The sequence below is a fragment of the Ciconia boyciana genome, chromosome 7 (assembly GCF_034638445.1).
Source record: "Ciconia boyciana chromosome 7, ASM3463844v1, whole genome shotgun sequence".
Classification (NCBI taxonomy): domain Eukaryota; kingdom Metazoa; phylum Chordata; class Aves; order Ciconiiformes; family Ciconiidae; genus Ciconia; species Ciconia boyciana.
In genome coordinates this window covers 47,848,158-47,873,389 of record NC_132940.1, presented here as the reverse complement: position 1 = coordinate 47,873,389, position 25,232 = coordinate 47,848,158, and the positions used below count along the sequence as shown (strand labels likewise).

Here is a 25,232-nt window from a genome sequence, read left to right as displayed (position 1 = left end):
AAAATAAACAGGCTAGACATATTATGAAGTTTTTGAATCCACACTAGTGGTATAGCTTCAAGTTTGTGCTTGGTGCATATTTGTATGTTTGCTTTTTATGGTTGTGGGGTTTTTTTTCTTTTAATCAAAGGGTTACTTACCATCGCATTCACCAAAATCCAAGTATTAAGAGACTTTCATTGTCATAAGCAAAAACCTAACCCCATTAAAACTTTCCCAATTGAGGAGGCTTGTGGCATCATCACGCTGATCCTAAGGCAAGATTTATAGCCAAGCCATTCTTCGGTATTTTACCAAGAGGAAATGGGAGACAGCTCCCTTTGCAGTCATGCATGGAGGGGAAAAATGCCAGGAATCTTCTTCATCCCCCAAAGCACTGTTAGGGCCAACAACCCAAAGGTTATACTGCTCCCAACACAGAGCTGAGTTTTTCCAGGCATGCTTATGCTCAGAGAGTCCTGTAATTGCAGTACTAGTTTTGTTTTACTGCTAGAGCATAAGAGGAGCTAGAATTATTCAATCGTTACATGCGAGCTGGATGTAAATTTGAAGGCAGAGTATTATTCATTATCTCAGAGAAATAATGGAAGCCATGGCAAATATTATACCACTGCACTGGAAATGGATATTAAGCTATGCCTCTTGATGATGTCAAGTACATCATGCACCAGCTTTTTACTTCCCACATCTAAGCCTCCCCCCACTCTGAACTAGCAGCCAGCTGCAAATCACACTGGACTTTGGGGGATGTGCTTCTTGTTTGACATGCCAGCAGTTCAAAGTCGTGGCCACTAAAATTAGCACAAAAATTTTTGTGTCCTTGTTTTTTTTTCCCCTCATGCATCTATGAAAAGCCCAGGCTGGTACTGTGACCTCCAGGCAAGTTGATGGCATTGCAAAAAGGAAGCAGTGCTCTGTTGAGCTGTCACTGCTGTGCATGTTATCCCAACACAGCACTGTTTGCACACGTACAAATTGAAAAGCATGACGCGCCAAACACAGTTGTAGCATGTCAGGCATATGTTGCTTGATGTCATCCAGCATTAAGCCAAGTGGAAGAGATGAAAGCAGCAAACCATTGCACCAACCAAGACTTCTATATTCAAACAGTCATTAGAAAGAAATTACCAATGAAACATAGGGTAGCCATGACAGGATCTCACCTGGAGCCAGACTTAAATCTCCTGGGATGTGATTCTGCTAATCACTGTGCGTTCCCAGTAAAGCCAACGTGAGTGTAGGGTGCTTGGCCCCCCCAGTATCAACCTCTTGACAGGAAATGCCTTGAGAGCTCAGTCATGCTTCACTCCATAAGGATTTGTCTCATTTGGTTGTTTAAGTGAGAACAGATTTGGGGCACCAGTTAAAAATAAGGTAAAACAAAGAGGTGGAAATCCAATATATTTGCTGTGGAATAAAAAGTGCAGCTGTTTTGTGTTTTTTCCTTTAATTCCAAATGAGTTTTGCTAGACATCTCTATTATCACAGACCAGCTCTGAGAGTAAACAGGGACTTTAGGATTTCAGTCTGATCCTTCAAGCCCTTACTCATTTGTCCGCAATGTCTTTAACAGACGATGCCAAAGACTGTATGGAAAACAGAAGTGTAGTATGAGTATTCCAAAATTGTTATTTTTGTAGTTTCACGGGCTTTCCATTTTACTTAACAAATTCTGAAGGGCTGTCAAAATAAGCAAGAGAATTACCTGGATTTCTCCTCCCCTCCTCTCCTGGCCCTGATTTCAGAGCCATTCAGTGATGCAAAATAATGCAAGAATCTAGTGTTTCATAGTATTTCAGCTCACAGGTGGAAATGCTGAGAAGGCCCAGTATTATGGTTCCCTGAGGTATAAACAAAATAAAAAATGAAATACAGTCACAAATATGATGACTCACAGTTTTTTCTATCAGTATTCCAGGCTTGACATACAGTGACCTGACGATAATGAATGGATTTATTGATACTATAACCTTCCAGTTACATAGGGGCTGTCTACTGAGGTTGCAAATTAACCATGCAGTGGACAAGAGCACCCATATAATAGCTTTCTTCAGAGACTCTCTCTTCATTGTGGTCTTTCTGGTGAAGATTATTGATTCAGACACCTCAAGAGCACAGCTGAAGTACTTCCAGGGCTGGGTTGGCTCTAAAAGCAGCCTAGTGACTTTCATATGATGTGAAACCTGTGCTAATACTCTCCTAGATCCCAGCTGACTGCATGAATAAGTGGCTCACGTTTCCTTGCCTTGTTGACATGTCCAGGGACTACAGTGACCCTATACAGTCAGTGGAACTCAGGGTGGCAGCAGCCTGGAGAAAGTCTCCTCCTCAGCATGTCTGTGTTATACCCAACACTACTTTGAGGTCCTAGATGGTTTGATAATTCCGGGGCAGAATGGTGTGCATTCACAAGCGCAGTTTGGGCCTGGGGTTGCAAGCAGGCTTAAAAACTCTCCTGAGCCCTGGAGCACTGGGGTACACAGTGCAGAAAAGCCCACATGTTCAGCAGGAATCACAAGTGTTTAGCAGGGCTTACTAGCCTCGGCTTAGGGCAGGCAGCCTCCTCCTGGACTGGCTGCATTTGCAGTCAATCTCGTAAATCAGCACAACACTCCCTGAACTCGCGTTATTAAGGCTTTTCCATTATCAAGAACATCACAGCTTCCATCACCCTTGAGAGCAGAGAGATATCTGTACTGCAGGGGGTCTGCACATTTAATTTTGTGCTTTTTTACACAGGTGCAGTGTCTCTCAGCAAATAAGCAACATCCTAATGTGAAAAGAGAGATGAGGAATATATAAAGCAACTTTGTTAAATTAAAAAGGAAAAAAAAAAGACACTAAGTACACAGGATAGAGTAGCACAACATAGCTAAAGTACCAACTGCCAAGTCTTGGGCACAATGTAATTCCCAAATGGGTAACTAGATCTTCAAGTCTCTTACCACTGCATGGTCTATTTTCTGTTCAACGCTTGCAGCTTCCATTAACGTTAATGAGTATGCATATGTGCCTTAAGGGTAAGAATATACTCCCTCTGTGGCTTCAAAACTTGTTTATAAATCCCTCCAAAAATCACATTGTGTTCATTGCTCTGCACAGAAAGCTATTATAACAGCTATAAGAACTGCTGCTTTCATTCCTTCCTTCCCCCTTGCCCTCCCTTATCTGAGGGACCAGAAAACAGACCTGAAAAGATGAAGGGCTGGAGGACGTGGTATGCACAGGAAAGTAACCCAGCTCTGGGAGCTGCAACCTGAAAACTGACTCGCTGCAGTGAGGGGCAAACTGAAATCTCAACAAAAGCAAAGAAAACCAAACCCCGGAACACTGAAAAACTACCACCCCCCCCAAAAAAAAAAAAAAAAAAAAGCAAAGCCTCTGAAAATCTCTAAGCTATTCAATGCTAGAGAATAGACCAAAATCTTTCCCATGTCCTTCCTGCTAGAGCACAAACACAGGAGCCAAACACAGAGCAGAGGCACTGCTGGGCAGAGACCACAGCAAAGTCAGGCCAGCGCTGCCTTCCAGCCTTTTAACCACTGCGGCGGCAAGGAGGCTGCCGAGATGCAGGGCTGAACAAAGGGAAAGAAGCGCTAGGTTTCTAGTAGAGACTGCATTGCTCTAGTGCTGCTGAAGGCACCGTATCCATCCCTGTGCCACCTGGACACACAGGGCAGTTCCCTGGAGTCATGTATGGAAGTTAAGAGCCAACTCCACCTCACTCTACTGACAACAGGGCATGTGTTTTCTGACACTGGCTTTGACTTTTCCCTCCATCATTGCCAGCTGCCTTCTCCCAGTGTGCACAGTTTCAAGTTAAGTCCTCTCAAGCCTCACAGTCTGCAAAGAGATACATTACAGCATACAAAAAATAATGGGTAATGCAGCATTGAGATCGAGAATCAGATTAAGGTATGTGAAGGAAACCAGACACTGCTTTACACATGGCTGAATACCAGCTTGCATTATACCTATATAGCTAACATGAACACTAGCTGCAGCTTTTCATGCATCAAAACGCAGTGCTTAAAATACAGAGCAGGCTGTAGGAAAGAGGAAAATGAGCTAAAAAACATACAGTGCACAACATGCAAGCACTCAGGCCTCTCACGCACAATGACACATGGGGACTCCAGCTGGCCACCCCGCTGAGGAGCCCATGCCCTGGGAGGATACCTCAGAGGCCGGACCTCAGGAGGCAGCACACCTGTCCTACTACAGACACGCAGCCTGCCCTTCCCCTGTTCTCAGACTCACACCCCGGCATTGCAGCAGCATCGCAGGCCACAGTGACGACTGGCCCTCGCTAAGAGGGAGCGCATTGCAAGAGCCATCCGCACAAGTCTCATGCTCGCTGCGCAGGTCTCTGACAGACTTCGCCGCTGGATGCTTCTCACCAGACCCGCTTGCCCCACTCCCCTGCCACAGTTCCTGCCCAGCAGCCGGGGGGTGCAGCAGCACCCGTGTCTCAAAGAGGAGTCCCTAAAATATTGCATTCTGCTACTGGGTTTTAATATCTGGCAGGAGGCCAAGCAGATAGCCCAGAAGCAGTAGCATCTTAAACTGCCCATAGCTATACCCACCAGAACTCATCTGTCAGTCCCTTTAGACTTGTTAGGACTGAATAGAGCTCGTTAGTGATATTTCTTCCTTTAGTAGGCATGGATGTAAAGATGGAGGAATAAGATCTGGCTACAAGGAAGGACATGACATGGTTACTGCAGAGGACACTATTTCAAAGTTCAGGTTAAATACATTATTCACTAAGGTAGGAAATAAAAAGAAACCAGCACCACGCAAAAACAGCAAAAGTGCTAAATCCCTTTAATCCAAGTTCTGTTTAATGAGAGTAGCAAAAGTTCAAGTTTATAATGCAGAGCCACCAGTCTAGCTGACAGAAAACTAGATTTATGAGGGAGTCCAGCTGGACTGCAACCCCAGTTACAGTTTCTGTAATTGCTTTTCTCCAGAGGAAAATTTTCCTTACAAATTGCCCACCTTTAGAGATTGTTGAGCAACAGAGAGAGGCTTCGACTGCATGGGCTTAGAAAGCAGCAAGAAGGATATCTTCTTCCACACATGACACTCAGAAGGAAAACACTAAACAAATTGAGTGGGTTCAAGAGGTGGGGATCCCTGCAAGCATTTTCATGTATCAGACCTAAACTTCCCATGGGCTCTGGCAGGAGCGGAATTACAACCATGAACAGCATTTTGAAAATGCTACTCTGAGTTTTAATTTGCATTTGTGTGCACATGTCTGTACGTACATGCAAGCACACACAACTTGCATTTTCATTATACATAAATGTGTATATTATGTATACATAAATTACATTATATTATATATTTTATGTGCGTATATTTATAATGTAGTCATCATCCATATTACTAAACAGAATTTTAACAAAAAGTTAACTTTCAAAATGCAATTCACTGATACCTCTTCATTTATGTTTGCACTGCAGTAGATCTGTAAACCTTTCTTGGTGGACATGCAGTGATCATATCAAAAAACACTGCTTGAGGCTGGTTACATTCACCAATTATACTGTTTTATTAATTCCTTTTTCTGTAAGACTGGGCACCGAAAGCACATCAATTAATTAAACTCTTGCATTTTCTCAATAAAGAGCCTTTAAGGATCAAGATTAGATATGCCTTCCACGCTGAAATGTTATTTAAAATTACCCTTTTCAGTTCACTTCTCACTTCCAATGTGTGATGTATGGAGCACAGCTACATTTGTTTGCTGTTCCTACCAGAGTTTGAAAACTCTGCAGAAAAGACAACCCACGTTTTTAAAAACAACTTTCTAGAAATCTGTCATGGAGGAGAAATGCATTGGGTGGAAGGTGTTCAGTGGGTGCATATGAGATGTAGCTGGAAGAGTAAAAAAGGAATATTGAAGCATAAGAAGGGACACAAAAGTGTAGAAACACAGCAATAAAATTAAAGTCAAGTTAAGGAGAATGAGGCCTTCAGGCTGGAGAGTGCTCTTTCAGGCAGAGCCAAGGTAGACTGGGATGAAACACACAAACTGAAGTGTTATCACACTGCTGCACAATGAGACAGGGTTGATACGTGTCATCGCAACTTAAAAGGAGATTCTCACACTCCCACAAATTTGGAAGCAAGAGCACTTATAGGAAAAGTGTACAGAGCCGGTGTGGCTGTTATTGATGCTATTTGTGCTTCAGGAGGAAAAGGTCTTTCAAGCTCATGACCAAATTTCTTCTGCCACTTACTTCTGCAGTAAAGTCAGACTCATATTCAAAACATAATCTAATGTTACGGTAGTGAATATGATGGGATGGATTCAATATTTTGACTTTACCATGATAAGAAAAAGAATAAAAGTTACCACCAGTAACTGCTTGATTTTGTATAAACTGGATCATTATCAAAAAGCAAAAAGTAAACATGTTTAATAAAAATGAGTGGTGAGGCTGTCCCTGGTTGCCTAGGAAATGTAGCAAATTCCTTTTCAAAGTAGCCACAGGGTCAGACAATAGACATTATAGTCTGAATTATTCTGCATTGCCATAAAAAAAAATGAGCTGGGAACAATTTTGTGACAACTCCTTTGTCGAGATTCCACAATAGTTGATGGAGAAACAATAGGGGTTTTCATCATTGTTTTCCATACTTCCTGGAAAAAGCTGTAGCTATTCAGCCTGCACATACCACAGGTACATGCAAATGTGTGAGACATGCACATACAAATATTTGGGTATGATATGGACAACAGTGACTGAAAGTTAAACAGGCATTTTCTTGAACTTGAGTTTCCAAAGACCTCCCTAGGAGAACGTGAATACTGTATCCTATGGACTATCTCACCTGAAATTGGAAAGATACAGATTTACAATTTCTTGAATTCAAAGACTGCTACTAGAATGAGAACTACTAGATATGGAAAAACTTAACCAATTGCACACAAAAAACAGACTGGCAGAATCAGAGCTTCACAGGTTTCCTTGAGCTAGGCACAATTTCAGATACTAAATTTGCTGGGAATTAATTGTAGAGTAACACTAATAATTTAATATTCTGGGACAAAGCTGGTTTAATATTTGTATCAGATCAATACTGGAGATAACTTTGACTTTTGTCTGATTCTGCTCATCTTTAAATGTCCTCATCAATGTATGACCACAGTTTTTATATAAACATTCCTATGCTAGCCAGATGATGACTGTGAAAATTCTTTCATCAAAACAAACATGTTACCTTGAAGTGCACAGGTGATAACAAACTCTCTCCTGCTGACAGCAAAGCATTTTAGAAATCCAGCTTGTTCATCCAAACACCATATTGTACCACTCTTGAGTATATCTCAGACTTTAAAATCTGACTGCTTACTTCAAAAAAACACCTACAATCTGATCTTACTTTCTATGTATCAAAGTCTTTGGTGAAACCCCTATAAGTTTGGCACATATAAAACCAGGCATATACAAATGGGGCAGATATTCTGTACATGCGACAATGACGGTATGGTTAAAGGGTTCTGTCAATTCAAAATCTCCAGGAACTTCGTTATGGTAGTCTAAAAGTGCCCATTGCTGCACTACATATAAACCAGCAGAATTAATATTATACAGGTCATATGTTAAGTATCATAGAGATTCTCAGTATTCCATGAAGGCATTTAGTCATACTAAAAGGTAGCATTTAGGTATTACCTTTTACGCTAGTGATGGAGTATTACTTATTCACCAGTTCTTTCCAGAGATCTTGCTGTGAATATTCAGCTCTTGATTATACTAATGAATCTGAGGCGCTCTGCAATACCTGGTACTATGGTGTAGTATTACCATTGTCATACAGATTATCCACAGTGAACACTGCTACAATACCACACATGCCACTCATAATGACCATGTAATGGGATAGATCAAGCTCAACCGGCGCAGAGTGGGAGGAGGCAAAGTGGTACCTGGCCTTGGAAACAGAAGTGTCAATCAATTTCAAACTTTGAAATCTGTCAGAAGGGACATGACTACATATTACATCCTCGGTGTCAAATATCAGATGGTAGGAGGAGATGAGGGAAAGGAAGCAAAATTTTGAGAACCTTCCATAATAATAATGCTGAAGAAGATCTAGTTTCATGAGGACACAGACTGCTTAAGGAGTCTGCCATAACTTCTGTGAGATTGGTAAAATACTTGGATGTATTTCAATTATCACTATCATTATTATTATTGCTAATTTAAGGCTGTCAAAGTCTCTTGCTTCTCAATAAATGAGGAAGAGGGCTGGAGGATAGATGTAAAACAGACCTCATTCCTAATCATCCTAGAGATAATGCCAAGGTCAGCCATACCGAAGAGCACAACATACTGTGTGACTCAATGCACACTTGCAGGAATATTTATTAAACAAGTTAGAAAACATTAGAGCCTATTCTACTGCCCTCTCTGCAAAACAAACTTCATTTAGCCTTGGTAATTCTGGTTATGCAGACTCAGGAAGAAAGAATGCTAATGTATATTAAAGAATTATAAAAATATTTTAGAATACAATATTTTTTAAAAGAACTTTTAAGCAACTTAAGAGCTCCTGCCTTTCACCTGAGAGCGTATCAGACCAAGAAGTTTGTGCCATGCATTCTCTTTTTGTATTAAATGAAAGACTTGAAAGACTTTCTGATATGAGATTTTGAATCTGCCTGTGGCAGAAATCTGAATGGTTTCTGTGTAGGCTTTGGTCCAGTAAAATTGTGGAAAACTGCTTTTATTAAGGGCAGCTACTTAATGCTTGGATTTGTCATCTTAGTCTGTTCAGTGGAGTTGATGTAATGGTCACTGTAAAGGACAAGCTACGGAAGTAATGGTAAATGTCATATGCAAAATAACTACCAACAACAGCATAAATAAATCTAGTTTTGTTCAGTGTTTGTGTTCAACCTCACAATCATAGATATATGTGCCACCAGTTGAATTTTAAATTCCTTTGCATCTTTGTTATCCCTCATGACTTTGTAAAATGTCATCAGTGCTTAAGATTTGCTTAAAAGGGGTTATAGCATGAATGTACCTAGTATTTCTGGCCACAACAAGCAAAAGGGATACACACTAAGAGCACAACATACTGCATGGGATGTCAAAACTGGTATGTAACATAGCAGTGGGAAAGACCAGCACTGATCAAAACCATTCGTCCCTAAGGGTTCCTTCTTACAGTTCACACTGTGAAGCAGAGTCATCCTGATCTCTCCTAGCAGGGAGTACAGCTGGTCCTACTGCTGCACAAAATGCATTTTCAGCATGGAAGAAAGGAAGGAGAAGATCCCTATAGCGTTAGCTCATCTTTAGTAGTTCAGAGTAAGGAAGCGATATCCTTATTCAACAAATTTGTTTATTTTCTTCTGAATGCTGCACTGGCTGAAATGTAACTGGGAGGAATGGGAAGAGAAAATGTAGACTCATATGCAAATGGAAGCTTTGGGCAATACATTATATCATCTCGGGTACAATTTTTACTGTTGGATGATATTTCCTTTCTATAGAGTTTCAAGGCCACGCAGTATTCTTTTTAATAATTTCTGTCCTTCATTTCATTGTTGAGGAGGACCCTTTCCAAAGCTGTGGTTTGCACAGTGCTAATGATATGGGGAGTGGTCCTTGGCTGGCATGCAGATAACATTGTCCTACGTGCCATCTGATAGCAATCTCTTTTTCCCTTCATTTTGAATAAATTCAACTCATTTCCCAGTATCTAACCAGGCCATATAACTGGTACGGTTCTGAGAAATGTCAAAGGTTGGCAATTACCCACTGGTACAAAACTTGGAGAACAGTGATCTAGGATACCTGTGCTGGCACTGTTACACAGATGGGGAAACATACAGGTAGTTCTTAAGTGCAAGATTATCAACTGGATAATCTTAACACTAGGTCACCAAAAACCTTTTTTCCAAAGAATTATAGTATTTACCTTCAGTCCTGTCCGGTAGTTTCCCGCTTTTACTTGTTGTTCCAGTGTTGACTGTTTCAGATGAGGTGCTTAGTTTGGTGTTGGGGTCTCGTTTAGGTTTTGGAGGTGGCTGCTTACGAGAGCTGCTACTTTCATCATCAGTTCCTCCAACAGAATGAAGAGACTGGGATCTCACGGTAAAGCCACTGGAGCAAGGATGTGGCAGTCTGTCCTGAGGAGCAGGCATTGTCATAAATCCCATGCGGAAATGTTTCCCCACGTAGCTCCCTTCATTTCCTCTCACTACTTCTCCACCTATGCTGTAAGAGAAAATACGCATGTAAGTAAATGATCCACTTTTGCCTGAACTGTACCTGGAACCAGGGTGTCAGTTCTGCCTGTGATGAGCAGATTGTACTTTTGAATTTGGTTTGGTTTGGCTCTTTTCTTTTCTTAAAACAAGATGACTACTAGAATAGTCTATTTTTCAACAGAAGTTGCCAACAAATGAAACGTAGATATACCGCTATGCACTCACTCAAAATTTACAAGAAGATTGAGAAAAGCTTTTGTTCAGGTTTCATAGCATTGTGACTAGAAATTGTCTATAGAACAAATCTCAAACATCCGAAGTCAGAACTGAATTTTCAGGGAGACGAGAGACTTCAAGTAGGGGAAAGAATACTGCTTTAGAAATGTAACATCGTGTATTGATCCGCACTCCCCTGCACTCATCTTTGACTACAGGCACTCACATACCTTGGGAAACAAGGCTCTTGGGGTCCAATCAATCATTTCCCTTCAGATTAAAGAATGGTAAGAGAAAGAAATGCTCTAAAAATTACTTGGATACAGGAAACTGAACATTAATATCTCATCAAATCCACATGAAGCTGCAACATGAGCAGCATCAGACTAATAAGATACAAGCATAAGATATGAAAAGGCAATGGGCTGTGGGACACCAGGAAGAAAATAACCTGCAACCATTCAGAAACACAGGTATAGAAGAAGGAAAGCTCAGCTGAAACAAGTGCTGTCATACCAAGTACTACATTGTACTGTGGATGGCAGGACTGAGAACCTGGTATTATTCCTGATATACTCATGCAGGCTTATCAGTTCTGAAAAACAGCTCTTACTGATGCTTATACTGTAAACCTACAGCACATTTCAATTAAGGCAATTCAGTGACTATGCAAAAAAACTCAGCAACACACACAGGTCAACATGGGCCTGTTTGCAAGGAGGTTTGAAATGGTACCACTGCGAGCACATAGAAATGTCAGTTTGAGAACTGTGAAGTCCTGGAAAGCCCTAATTACCTCCTGTTTCCCCTTCACACAGAGTGAAGCTCTAAGCAGGGTCAGTCTGCTCCTCTGTAAGTTTTCTGTTCGATGTTGCCTTGGGCTGGTGAAATTTATTTGGTGCTGGAACACATTTCCTTCTTTAAAAGACAAGAACATTTCTCAATAGTTCATGTGAAGAGTGAGTAAGGTCACTTCATTCCCTCATACTGTCCCCATCTTCATTGGAGGTAATACACAAGCTGTATCTAATTGTCCTAAAAGCATCAGATTAGCACTGTGCAACGCACAACTTTGTGCATGATAAAGCAGAACCTTTGTTTGCTTACTACTGTCCTTGCATTTTTGTTTAATTTCCACTAGTGGAGAGGTCCACTTTCCAAATTGGTAACAACTGAACAGGTCTAACTAAACATGTGCCACTCTCCAGGGGCACTGACACCTACCCGCACATGTACACACATGTGCACACATGCGTGCCATGCATATGCACACACTGGTCCATGTTCATAACCAAGTTATTACCAAATCCTAATTGGCATCAATTCCAGAGGGATTTGCAGCCAGAAAGATCAAGAGGTAGAACTCATTAATTTGAAGATTAATAAAAAACCTGTAGCTAATTTAAATGATTAACTATGCCTCTACTAATCTTTCATAAATTGTTATGAAAATAATATAATCCTCTGACGCTGGACTACAAAAAGGGCCTGTCACATTATTTAAAGAAGATTACTATCCAAACATGCTGAAGAACGCAGGTGGGGAGTCTGCTTCCTTCCTTAAGTCCATTGGATAAATCGCGTTTAGCAAACAAAATTTCAGTTCACCATGTCTCTGACATTAAAATTCTTATCAGGTTACACTATTTAATTAGTGCATTTACTTCACTACTGCATGGAGGTGTTTAAGCCACACAGTATAGGGTAGATTTGGTTCTGGATGGACTTGCACAAATTCCACTGAGGTGACACGTTTCACCCTTTTCCTAAGAATACACAGAACTGCGTTTATACGAAGCATGTTTTTTTGCCAAACTGCTGCATCTTGTATGCCAGGAATAGAAACTTTCAAAATATAAGTCCAGCGTCTAAATGCACTATCTCATTAAACAATTAAGTCATGTCCCTTTTTTTTTCCTTCCCTTCCCATAATTTTTTCATTCTTTACTGAATTCCCTTCAACATCACTGATGAAAATCGGTCTCACCTGCTTCCTACACTTACTCCAGAATAAGCAGCCTATAGCCAGGTCAGAGAGAGGTTGCAGGTACATATGGGAACAGACCTGTTCTGCTTCATGGCTGAAGTAGATCTGGTCTTGCTTTTCTACATCCCAAGCTGTAAATCCCAAGCTGAAGAAGACTAGCCTCTAATTCTTGGTCCTGGACCCTGGTCATCGACCAGGATCACAAAAGGCATAGGTTTGTTACTCATGCTGGTAGCGATTCCTGAGTGTTGGGCAGCAGGTGTTTCCTAGCATAGCTTGACTAGTAAGTGCAAGCGTAACATTGGGTGGAGTGCCAAGTTCACATCTCAGTAATACAGACTGAAATCCTCTGTGGTGCACAGAGAAAGGAGTCACTCCAGACTCATACCCAGAGCACAAGTACAAAAGCAGGACGGCAGATTTCAAACGTGGCACCCCCTGCCCTCAGGTAGCAGCATGCTGAAGCTCCATTTGGACTTGTGCAACGCAGCTTTGCGATGCACAGCGCTGCTGATGTTACATCATGAAACCGGACAGAATTAAAGGATTTATTTATATACTTCTCCTGCTTTCATTATATCCTCCTCCTGCTTGCAACCACAGGAGTTGGCTGGGGCTGGTGTATGTCCCACTACAGCACAACAGGCCCAGAAAGATTTATAAGCACCTTGCTGCATAAATGACTACAGAGACAACGAGGGAAAATAATTGTGTAGATCTCACTCCATTATTTCTGACAGGAAAGAGCCTGTGCTCCTCATTGTACTGATAATGAGTTCTATCTCATTTCAAAACTGTATTATGTGAGTTGCTGCAAGTATTACACAGTTTATTAATATATATGGAAATACAGATTTGGATTATTCCTCTGGGAAGTTTCAGTTTGAACTTGGCCAGGTTCAGCTGCTTCTCTGACAAAGAATTATGTACAGCGTTCAAATAACTGTTAAAAATGCAAGCCATTTGTCTACAAAGAGAGACATGAATTATATAATAACAAAATTAATCATATGATCACTCACGTTACACACTTACAGCAAAGCTGACTTAGTGCTGAAAATGCACTTTGATGTTTGCCTAGGTCTAGTGATTGATGCTGCAGTAGATGGAAAAAAGGGTAGTGCAGTGAGGTTGGCTCCAGACACCCTTAAGAAGAGTGTTCCGAAGCAGCTCTCCTTTCAAAAACATGTTACAGGGCTTCTCCAAAGCCTACCTAACAAGTCCGATGTAGACCATCGAGTGCTGTCAGATTCCACGCTCCCTCCTTGGGTGCACTGGAAGGTAAGCAAGCATCCCATCCATCTCCCTCTTCCACACAGCACTGGAACTGAATCATTACAACAAATACCAAAATGGTGGAATCTGCCTTAAATCAGTAATAGTGGATTTCAGCTTTCATTTCTAAAATACGAAAAAGAGCTCCAACTGATGGATCTGATGAGTCTTGTTATACCTCCAACACAGGTTTTTTCTGTTAGCTGAGATTTCTGAGGTCAGAACTGGGTTGGCATAAAACCATACTGACCTTGCTGTTCCTACCTGCGGTATCAGCCTGCCTGCACGTAAGCTGTAATCATCGCAGTCCTGGACACATTACAGCTCAGCTTATTGTGCTCTGCCTGCTCTATTCTATCAAGTAGATACTGGAGCATTGACCAAACTGCAGCATGGAATAACTGAAATGTCTACATATTTGAATAACTACAGAGGGGAAAGTCTTTTATATTACTCATTTTATTACGCATCACAAGAGGGCAAGTTATAGAGGAAGGCTAAACATTAAAAATGAACACAGAAAATACTCTAAATGCAAGGTCACAGGCAAGGTCATTTCCACCTTGCTTTGCCATGAGTCATGACGTTCCTATTGACTAGGAATATATTTTCAAGTTGTTAAGTTAAAAAACTAAGAAAAAGAACTTCTCATCACATTGCTGAAAAATACATGGCAGAGAAAAAGTGTCCAGAGACTGCCTGCCTCAATCGGTGTGGTCTTTTTAATTGGCATTGTTCCTACTTAGCATTGCAAATAACAGTTTTAATTTGCTGTGAAGTTTCATTACTTGGTCCAGGCAGAAATTTAATTAATTCCTGGAAAACAAATTAATAGTTGTGTGAAAAACTTTTGTTTTACTTGGTGTTACTGCTTTAACTATAAACAATGTGGAATATTAAATTCCTCAGTGCAGTTGTAAAGAGTAGGAGAATTCTTGGGAATATCTAAGTCCCATAAAGTCAGAATACCCTAGAGCTACATTTTCTTCCCAGCCATCTATCTACCCTTGTTCTTGGTATTCATCCAGAAATTCTCTTATCAGTTCAGACTTACCATGGATTAGTTTCATGCCTCAGGCACCAAGAACCACTTGGTAGCTCTCCTCATCTTTGTACAGTTTCTATTTTTCTTCTTGTGCTCCTTTACATGACATTTTCTGACTTTTTATCCACAAGTTCAAAAGGGGAACTACACCTGATTATGAGACTTGACCTCCTAAGCAGGAGGAAAGGGAATGTACTCTGCTGGTGACGTGGCATCTTTGAAGGTATTTTGCCATTTCTTTGCTGTGACACACCCCAGTCTGGGACCACAGCAGGTCTCCGTCCTTCTCTGAGTGTTGAAATACCAGGCAACCAAGAGAAGCCATTTCAATAGCAGCTGCTCACTCCTCTTGTGCTTGAGGAAGACTCAGTCACAGATATGGGTTTGTTAGCTGGCAGAAACTGAGCTGGGAGTCTCTGCAGGCTCCTCTGCCAAAGTGGGGAGAACTATGAATTATAGGGCAAACAATGCACATGGGTGGCCAGGCCTCTTCCCTCTGGGGAGCTGCAAGCCCATGCAGTGCTAGCCCCCCATGACATGCATCTAATCCATCAGGGAAGCCATCTGAGTTAGAGACTGAAGAAAAGACAAGTCACAAAAAATTGACTGTGATGACGTGGGAAGATTTTTATAAGTCCATCATAAAAATGACTAATCATCAGCAAAAATACAAAGGAAATAAAAATACTTAACTCAAGGATTGTATATGAGCTGGCTTGACTGAGCAAACAGCAGTTCATCCCTTGGTGTATCTACCTTTTTTGGGTTAAGAGAATAGCTACTGTTATTTTAACCACTTCCTTAGTCTTACAGCAATGAACACCCAGCTCCTCTGCTCATATCAAATGTTCTGAGTATAAAGGGCTGAAATGGCTTTGAAATGTCTATTTCCCATCAGAATAAATTATACACACATATACTAAGGATGACACATTTTACTTTGTATCTGAGAAGCACTTTCAAGATTAGCATAAATTATATTTGTAAATTAGAGGTTGGATGCCAAAAAAACAGACGATATACTATTTTTATCCCCCTAAACATGATTTCAGCAGACCATGAAATGTAATACTGAAGAAAGAAGGGCAGGATCACAATCATGGATTCAGGAAATGCACCGTAAGTATGGTTTTACACAAATCTACACCATTTGTATTATAGAAATTAAACATACAAACAAATTACATACATTTCTTTTCTATTTTTTTTAAATCACACTTCAGAGGTCCCCCTCCTTATTCCCAAGGAATATACATACATAATTTTTTTCTGCATTACTTTGCTGATCCAAATGACTCACAATGATCTCACATCAAGATCCAGAGAATACTACTACCATCCGTTTAGATACAGGCTAAAGTGTAAATGAATCATGACAAAGGTCAAATTTAGAGTCATTTTGTGCACCTGGAGGACTATCTAAAGTGAGCAACTGACATGTCAGTGCACATCAAACATCTTACCTCTGCCATATGCCTCTGCTTTTGAGGTATGCGATCAGGTGCTGCTTAAGAAGTCAGGCCTCTCAGGACACAGAATACATTACTGCTATAAAATAAAATTTATTCTTTTATCACACCTGTCAAACCCACAGGCCCAGGGTTTGATCCTGAAAACATGCAATGAGCTGACACTCCCTCTTTGTGTCCCTGCATTATTGCACTGGAATAACGAGAAAGCCTTGCAGAAATTGCTTGTCGCTTGTGAATCTGTTCTAAGTAGTACCACTTGCACACATGTGCCCACGTAGTCTGACACTAGATTATTTCTAGGAAATCATTTCTTCAAGCCAACCTATACATGTAACAGACCTTTAACGGTACTCTGCTGCTGTTGAGAGTCTGGCTCCTGCCATCCACGACAGGACTAAATCTTGCACACAGAAGATACTCCAGATCAAACTCAACCACCAAGTGTTGTGACTACACTGTAAGATTAACTGAGTCCGTGGTGAGCAACCAAAAGGCAGCTGTAATTCCTATGCAGTGCGCAATGGATGATAAAAGCAAAACTAACCAAGACTGCCTACAGCAGATTTTCCATAAAATGCCAGATAACCTAACTTCAAACAATGATCTCCTATGCTCCACAGTCAACTATTTTTATAATGCAAAAGGTTGAAAATTCTAGCAATAGTTGGGCTTTTGGAAAAAAAAATCAAAATCAAAACAAACCCAAAACAAACCCAAAACACTTGATAAGAAAACATTGATAAATAAAAACTATGTATGCCATTTTTACAACAAATCTAACATAAACTAGACAGCTTGGAAAGGAGTAACTGAGGAGTAAGGACCTTTCTGATCCACAGAGAGCTTAACAAAACTGTATTTCATGAGTTTGAACAGAAGTGCAAGTACTACTTCTTATTTCCACTGGCATTCCTTCTGTCTTTAGTATGCTGCCTCTTAAACTGGAGACTAACAAAGAGTACACTGGGCTGAACATCCACAATGGCCTGACGTTGCTTTCCTCAGAGAACCAAAACTTGCTAATGCATCTGGAGCACAGGGTCTCCAGCGCTCCAGCCCCATGTACGACTGATGACTAACTGATGCATATGGAAAGGTTTGTAAGTTGTGAATACAGAGGACACTTAACAGGCAGGAGTGAAAAGCACTCTGCTTGTATATGACTGCAGATATTTTTAATTTTGCATGGGAGATGCACAGCTAAAAGCCAGTAAATGAAAGCTCATATGTTCAGAGTCACCTAGAATTAGACATCAACCATATGCAATGTTTAAACTGAGTGCAAATGCATGTTCGCGTTAATGGAGTGGGGTTTTGCATCCTGTCAAAAACGGGTGGAGCTAGAACAAGGCTGTATTTTTGTCACATTCAGTGGAAAACCACATGGCGCAGACTCCACTCTGCCTGAGCAACTGTGGCTAAGTAAAAATTTCAATGAGATATGGGAATAAATTAACATATAAAATGATTTTTGTGGGTTTTTGTAGCAAAACGTTTCCTTGGTTTTGAGTGGAAGACTTGTAATGGAAGGAAAATCTGTGAAAAGTAAAAAAGCCTTTTCATGGATCAGACGCTGAGAAAAGTTTAAACCTGGACAAATGAATGAAATGTGCCGACACTCTAAGAACGGCGATTTGTAAACCAAGTGCACTGTGCCTACCGAGATATTACACTGTGTCTAACCTTTCCAGATTCAGGCTTATTTCAAACAGTGATTGTACAGATGCTCTTCCAAGTCCCTCGAGCAAACATGACTCTACTTTCCTTTGAAAATCCAATCTCAAATACAAGGAAATTAATGTTTTAAATAAATGCTTCCTATGGCCTCCAGCCCCAAAGAGAAAGGAGTTTGATCCTTACCTGGCAGTGAACAGGAAGAACATTTCTTTTTGGAGGAAAACTCCTCACAAATTTCACTTCAGCATGATCCATAGAAAAACATATAGATTTTTTTGTTCAACTAGTGACCTGAAACTCCAGTTATTCACATAATCCTTCTGATAATATTGTCATTCATAACTCTCAGTTCAAAACATATTTCCTGGGCTGGCTTGTCTCTCTGTTTTCTTTTATAAATGTCATGTGAGTAGGTAAGAAAGGGAGAGGCACTGCCTGGCGTACAGAGCCTGGGAGGAGGTCTCAGTAGCACAGTCATAGTAGGGATGCAACAGGGATGCAGGCTTCACTGAAGGGACAGTTTTATGCAAATGCTTGTCTTTTGGCAGCTCACCACCGCAGATCTGTCATATTCATATAGGGCAATTTTGCTTCCAGACATCTCAGCACATGGCAAAACTCAAGGATTTGCATCCTCTTGAACAGGCATATCTCCAAATAGTCCAGGTACAATTTTACGTACTGCTTTCATAGATATTCAGGGTCAGTTTGTAGTTGCTAAAAAATCATCTGCACATTAGCAATTTAAATGGGACTAAATCCATTTTAATCTACAAATTGTATTTTTAAATTTTTATTTCAGGGGAATGCACAGTGCAAGTTCCTACAAAACAGCACAAGGCTTACTCCGGTATTTTCCCCACTTACAATGTTTCTGTGTGCTGAACTGGTCTTTGCACAGGAAACAAAAGAAATGTAACTTACTGCAGCTTACCCCATCCTAACTACATGAATGCTCTGCTGGATACATCACCTTACTGTCACAGGTGCTGGAACCCATAGAAATCTTCACCAGAAAATCCTTTTTTGCACTGGAACAGCCCTGCTGGTGTCCATTGCCTTGACTTTACAGCTAGCATTACTAACCTTGTGCTATTAAGCATACATATTACCATCTCTCTGTTCCTTCTGATTTCTGGAGGGAAGGTTTCAGTTCATTTGTCGATCACCACTTTGTGATTTAACTGGACAGCATGAATATATGTCTGTGCCTTGCAAAAGGAAACAAAGACTCCAAAACCTAAGTGAAACATTTTTCACAGGTGCAATAAACCCAGAAAACAGGAAAGGGAATCACTCCACACAGATGTGTACACTGGTCTCTCTCTCTCCTTCTTCCCTGGACAGTCTCAATCTGGTAAATAAAACTATATGAAATCCTGTACATCAGTATTGACAGCTCTCAGCGTCAAAGCCTGGAGAGGCTTGTTCACTAAGATATAAAGTTGCTTTGAAAATCTCTCTGCTTATATAACTTTTTTATCCATAGCAAAGTGACCATTATTGCTGCAACAGAATATTAATGATGTGCTTCACACCTAAATTTAGAAATAATAATATAAAACAACTCTTTGCCTATCTTGATGGATGTCAGTTTCTTAGCCAGGGTTGTCAGAAGCTGGTTATTTGTTCAGAGAAATAAATAAAAAAGGACGTTATATTTTCAGAAACACATTTGATTTAATATTGCATGTCAGAGTGTGTGAAAAAGCAAGTGTAATGGGCATATAGGTGGTTAAGACTTAGTGATTTCAGTCAGGACACTGAAAGAGGCTAGCCAGCAAAAGTATAGCTTGTCCCATGCATACATGTACCCAGAGTGCCCCTGAACCAATTCCATACTTAGGTTTTCCAATACGTTCATTGCATGTCCATGCATTCCCATTAGAAATCAAGGTGAATTGTCCAAACACAAGCTACAGAAATTCTTTTCTCCTCTGTACCCATGCACAGAGCTAATGGGCCAGATTTAGTAACTGTGCCAGACTATTAAAAGGTCTCTACATATATGGAAATTTAACACTAGAGAAAACTGGCTACAATAAAAGCTGCCAATAAACTGCCAAATCTGCCAAAAGTCAGCACAAGCCAATTTTCATCACTCAGAACTACTTTTGCAAATGGGAATGTTCAGCTAGTTTTTGGTCACCGCTGTGTTGTGGGGTTTTTTTCTTGCAGGGTTAGCTTTTTGCCAAATAGTTGAGCAAAAACTACGTCCAACAAGCTCTGACACTGAAGGAAGGTAGTACTTAAATGGTCCTTTAGTCACATATACTTAGATTGCCCAAAGGATCATCACCACAGCCTATGAAGCTGCAGTGAAATTAAATTTTGCTAAAGCAACAGTAAATATGTTTGCCACGCTGTGAAAAATCTGTGTGAGGATTTTTTAGGGAGTTAAAACATTAAAACAAAGAGCAAACACCCTTGTAACTTGCATTCAATGGTATAATGGTAAATTAAGTGGGGAACATACTGGTTTAGTTCCCTGCATGAGAGGTGATCAGCTCAGTGCAGTTCATACTAAAAGTGTGTAAACTCCCTTTATGCCTCAGGTAACTCTTTGGAGCTGTCATTCATTGAGTAGCATGTTCGAAGTATCTGAGCTTGCAAGAAATAGTGCTTTCTGCACATTGAGGTGGTGAGCTATGGCAATCAGGGTTACACAAAGTCTGGGCTTCATTTTACAAGAAGATAACAAACCAAAAATAATGTGTCGTTGCTTTTCTTTGCACTAAGAATTACTATTAAAACCTGCAAAGCTGCTGGTAGTAAATTTTAGTGTATGTACATTTCTAGGTCACTTAAGCCCCTTTGAAAAGTATTCTATCTAGAAACCATAACTCTGACATAGTATGAACTGGTTTTCCATCTCCCAATGCTACATTGCAGGCAGCAATCTACTTCAAAACAACTTAAGCCAGCAAGGGGTTCAGAGACAATTTGTATGTATGCACCAAGCACTGCAGCCCAAATCAGCTAGTCTGCAGACTAGGCAGCACAAAAGGATATCTGTGTGTCTCTAGTAAACCACAGCAATTCAACTCTGCCTTTTTTTTTTTAAACAAGAAAATACTGTTGTTCTCTGCTCCAGAACACATGATGCCCCTTTCCCTGCCCTGCTGCCCAGTGTCCACACAGGACACAGAAGCCTGCTGCTGTGTGCTTACTGCACTGGCTGCCCCAGGATTTCAAGTTTTGTAACTCTAGGCCCAAAAAAAATTCCTTCAAGATGGTCTCACAATAAAAACCTTAAACCAGAGCAGCCTCAACTCAAACATTTTGGGCCATTATGTGTAGTACTGGATCAGGCAGGCTTTCAAGTCCTACAGATTGCTCATGGCAACATATTTTTTAATAGGTACTGTCACCCACTTACTAAATGCAATAAAGAGCTACTGAGTTCTAGGAAGGATGAACTGCACTGGACTTCACACACACACACACTTCTGTGAATTTGCCTGCAAAATGGTTTTCTAGGCTACCTAGAATGGCATGCAGAAGTGTTAACAATTCTGGTGATGACCAGATGACCATTATTCTGGTCTCTAGATTCTCTTTGTATTTTATTTTTTACTCAGTAAGAAGTGAAAGATAACAATTGTTAAATAAAGCCTATCAGCACCTAGTTATTTAGCCAGTGGATGCATTGCTTTACAACAAAAGCAGATGATTAGAGGTAAGAAAAGATAGAAGAAGCACAATTACATTATTGTAGCTCTAAAAAAGTGCCTCCTAGAATCCGTGTGGAAGTAAAGGGTAAACCCAGCATATTTCCCATTGGGTGTTTTGAGTTATATGGTTACCTGTGGTCATGTTTTCAAGTTTTGCTTTATATCCACAAGTAACAACACACTCTTAAAATGAGAGCCAAGGCTCTTTTGTAATCCTGCTGTTGGATTCTGGAAGGGAAAACTGAACACAATCTAAGGATTGTGAGACACTAGAGAAAAAACTTGGGAAGTAAAAACTGAGTTTTGCAGATGTTTGAGTGATCCAAGCTGAAGATTTTAATCCACCCTCAGATATTAAAAGGGAGTTCATACTTCACAGGTGTATCCAGTAAAATCTTTAGGACAGCTTTGATTCAAGACCCAGATCAACTTCCAGAGGGCTCATGAAAGAATAGTGTCAAGGAAAGAAAGTATCTCCCAGGGGAGTGATTCCCTACTGTGAAAGTGACAAAACTGGGTTATCTATCTAATCTATAGGTGGATCTATAATTCTTGAAATGCAGATAAAAATAAATGCAAATTATAATATTTCATAATACATATGAGTTATTTATACATATGCTTATTAATCTGTGTTTATTGCCCTTCAAGCTGAATAGAGAAGCAATTAGATCCCTTTTTAGCAGTAGTAGTATGGGGCATGTAGATATATAACTTTGATTTACAGAGTATGACAGGCAATCAATGTGCGTCAGAGAAAGCCCTCATCAGCAAAGAGACATGTTAAAGCCACATTTGAATTTTCTTTTTTAGGACTGAACAGATGAGTGTTTCCTTCATGTTCTGAACACAATGGGATTGGGAAATAACCTGAATTTCAGGCTAGGAGCAAATGGATTGCTTCAAATTAGAGGAAAATGACCAGCACTAATTTTATTCTTCACTTTCAGCAGAATTGAGTAGTGCATGCCAGAAAAGGGAAAGGCAGACACACCCCTCAGTCTGTTATTAGACCTTTCCACCTGCACACACCACAAATAGTATAGGAATGACAGCTAGAAATCAACTGGTTTCCTACATTTTTCACTGTCATGACATAAGCATTAAATTTGGCTGATGAACTGAAAAGAAAAAAGAAAGTCTATGGATTTTTTTTTTTAAATGATCAAACAAAACAGGAATACAGCCAGGAAATGAAGGACTGAATTCCTGTATTAATACTGATGTACAATGAGAACAGTTAAAGACCCCATTTAAAAGACATTGATATTACTTCCACAAAAGGTTTACATCAGTTGTCAGAATATGAACCAACTACCTATTTCAGCTGGGAAATGTCTGATTGCAAAGTCATGAAGCTATCAAAGAGGCAGGCTTGTAGGAAGCAAACATCTAAGCTGATCAAATCAGTAGCATCTTGCTTTTGAGACCAGAGGGTCAAATTCAACATAATGTCTCAAGTTTGAAAAAAAAAAAAACCACTACAAAACTGAGAAACTTGAGCAGGACTACATTCCCCAGTCCCCTTTGTCCCATTATTACAGACAGTCACATCACATCCTTTGTCAAAGCCAGGCTTGGACCCTTCTCACTAATACTTTGTATGCTTTGTCAGGACTACAGGGTTAGAGCTGGGTATCAAAAACCAGTTCTGTCTTCTATAGAAATAAACAAATGTCAAGTTTTTTTCTTACAAGTCAAGTCACTCAGTGTGACTACAGTGCATATGAAGGGCTGGACAAATGACTAAGGCTGTCCCTGGAGAGGAGCACTCTGTGCTCTGCTGCATCTTGTGGCTCAGCAAGGAGGAGCGCGAGTGAGACGGGTCTCCCGAGTCACTTGGTCACCTCAGGGCTGTTTCTCCATCCTGCCTTTTAACTGCAAAGTGCAAGATAATTGAGAGATGAAGCAGGGACTAAATCATCTACAAAACAAAGTACTTGAGATTCAAGCTCCCCAAAATTTCCTTTAGAGACAGAGTTATACACACACACATATACCTCCCACACATACAATTTACACATCTTATGCAGAAAGCTTCAGTCTCAGCAAGTGCCATTTTCCAATGACAATGCTCCAACACATAATTTAATAATCCCATTGGTATTCTTTGGGAGTAATGACCATTGTTGATCCTTCTTGTTTTGCTCCATTTTCTATTTTTTTTGCTAGCTTCCATTCGTAATGTGTTTTATTATTATTCTGGTCCTTGCCAAGCCTGTCCATTACCTGCTCATTAGAACTTCTGTGGCAGAAAATGTTCCTGCAAGAAACTAATTCTAGTACCTTTCAATTTATTTTCAGGCTGAGTGAGTCTATAAGCTCAGATTATTATTAAGGCGAGCTTGCAGTGATGTGTTCAATAGACTCTGAATCTTGTTGTATTAAGGTAAAGGGAAATTCATCTATATAGTTTTAACTTTATACTTGGAAGGCTGAACAAAAAATAACTAATTATAGACCCTCGAAGAAGCTTGCCTCTGCTAGGGTTTAAAGTGACTAGCAGTCAATGGGCAAAACAACTCAGGTTTTTTGTTAGACATACAAGAGGGATATATGGCAACTAGCAATACAAGCTTGTTCTGATGACTCTTTACAATGGAAACCCACCTTGGAATTCTCCCAACTTTAAAATTTCCCAACTTTAAAATTTCCAAGAGCAGGCGTACACCTGCTCTTAGTTAATATTGCTAATAGAACCACTGAGTAGCTCAGTGAGTTGAACCTACAGCAAGCTCCAGCAACACAGAGTTTTTAAATGCAATTTGAGGGCTGAGTTCCCTACAGAATGATTGTAGAGTTCTTATTCCACTGCAGTTATGACTATAAAATATTAGCAAAGTTAAGTAAATTACAAGAGATTACATGAGAAAGGCCTTCCATCAGTTAACAGCTGGGCCTCCAAGCTATCCAAAACAGGCCTTATTACTTGTCTCCACTTTTTAAAAAAATTATATTAAAGTTATTTACTAACACTTATACTAAAAAAAACCAAAGAAAAAAGAATCAAAACTCTGAGATTTTAAATAATCATAGCTAAAAGGTTTACAGCATGCACATTTTCTTTCCCCAATATATTATTAAAAACAGCAGCAAAAATTGACTGATTTTGCAAGGGCAGGAGAAAATTAAGCAATGTCTCATCTATGACTTCCAACTAAATTTTAAGCACTCTGGGGCTTTTAATATAAATGGCAATTTTATTGCTGGCTTTAGAGATGTAGTCATCCTGATCTCCAAAAATGCCTACCACTTTCTGGGCAGTTCTGTGAAATGTGTGTGCATTATTAACCACAGGACAGGTCATCTCAGACACAGAGCAATTACACAACTGTTGCAGAACTGTGCGTTCTCTTTGGGTACCAAACTTCAAAGCCACAGGCCAACAGAGGCTTGGGACTGAGAGAAGCAGACAAAGCCACTGGCCAGCACCCCTACTGGAACGACGTGGCCTCAGCACCCTCTTTCCCCTTCCCCTGCATTTATTTTATCCACACCGCCTCCTGAGGCAGGAACAGTGGGCATGTGTCCAGCAGGCAGTACCATCACAGCCAGCCTTGGCCCCCAGCAGGCTCCCCAAGATCCGTAACAGCTCAGAAGCATCTCATCAGACTAGCAAGCCTGTGCAGAGGGAGCCTGGCTCTAC

The 25,232-nt window shown here is 40.3% G+C and overlaps 1 protein-coding gene across 1 annotated transcript in view; it reads right to left on the bottom strand.

Moving 5' to 3' along the window:
- Nucleotides 1-25,232, bottom strand: part of NYAP2 (neuronal tyrosine-phosphorylated phosphoinositide-3-kinase adaptor 2) — a 139,078-nt gene that overhangs the window by 69,430 nt on the left and 44,416 nt on the right. The window contains exon 2 of the mRNA XM_072868618.1: nt 9,949-10,247. Within this exon, the coding sequence (XP_072724719.1) occupies nt 9,949-10,247 (299 nt within the window). The remainder of the gene's footprint in view (nt 1-9,948; nt 10,248-25,232) is intronic.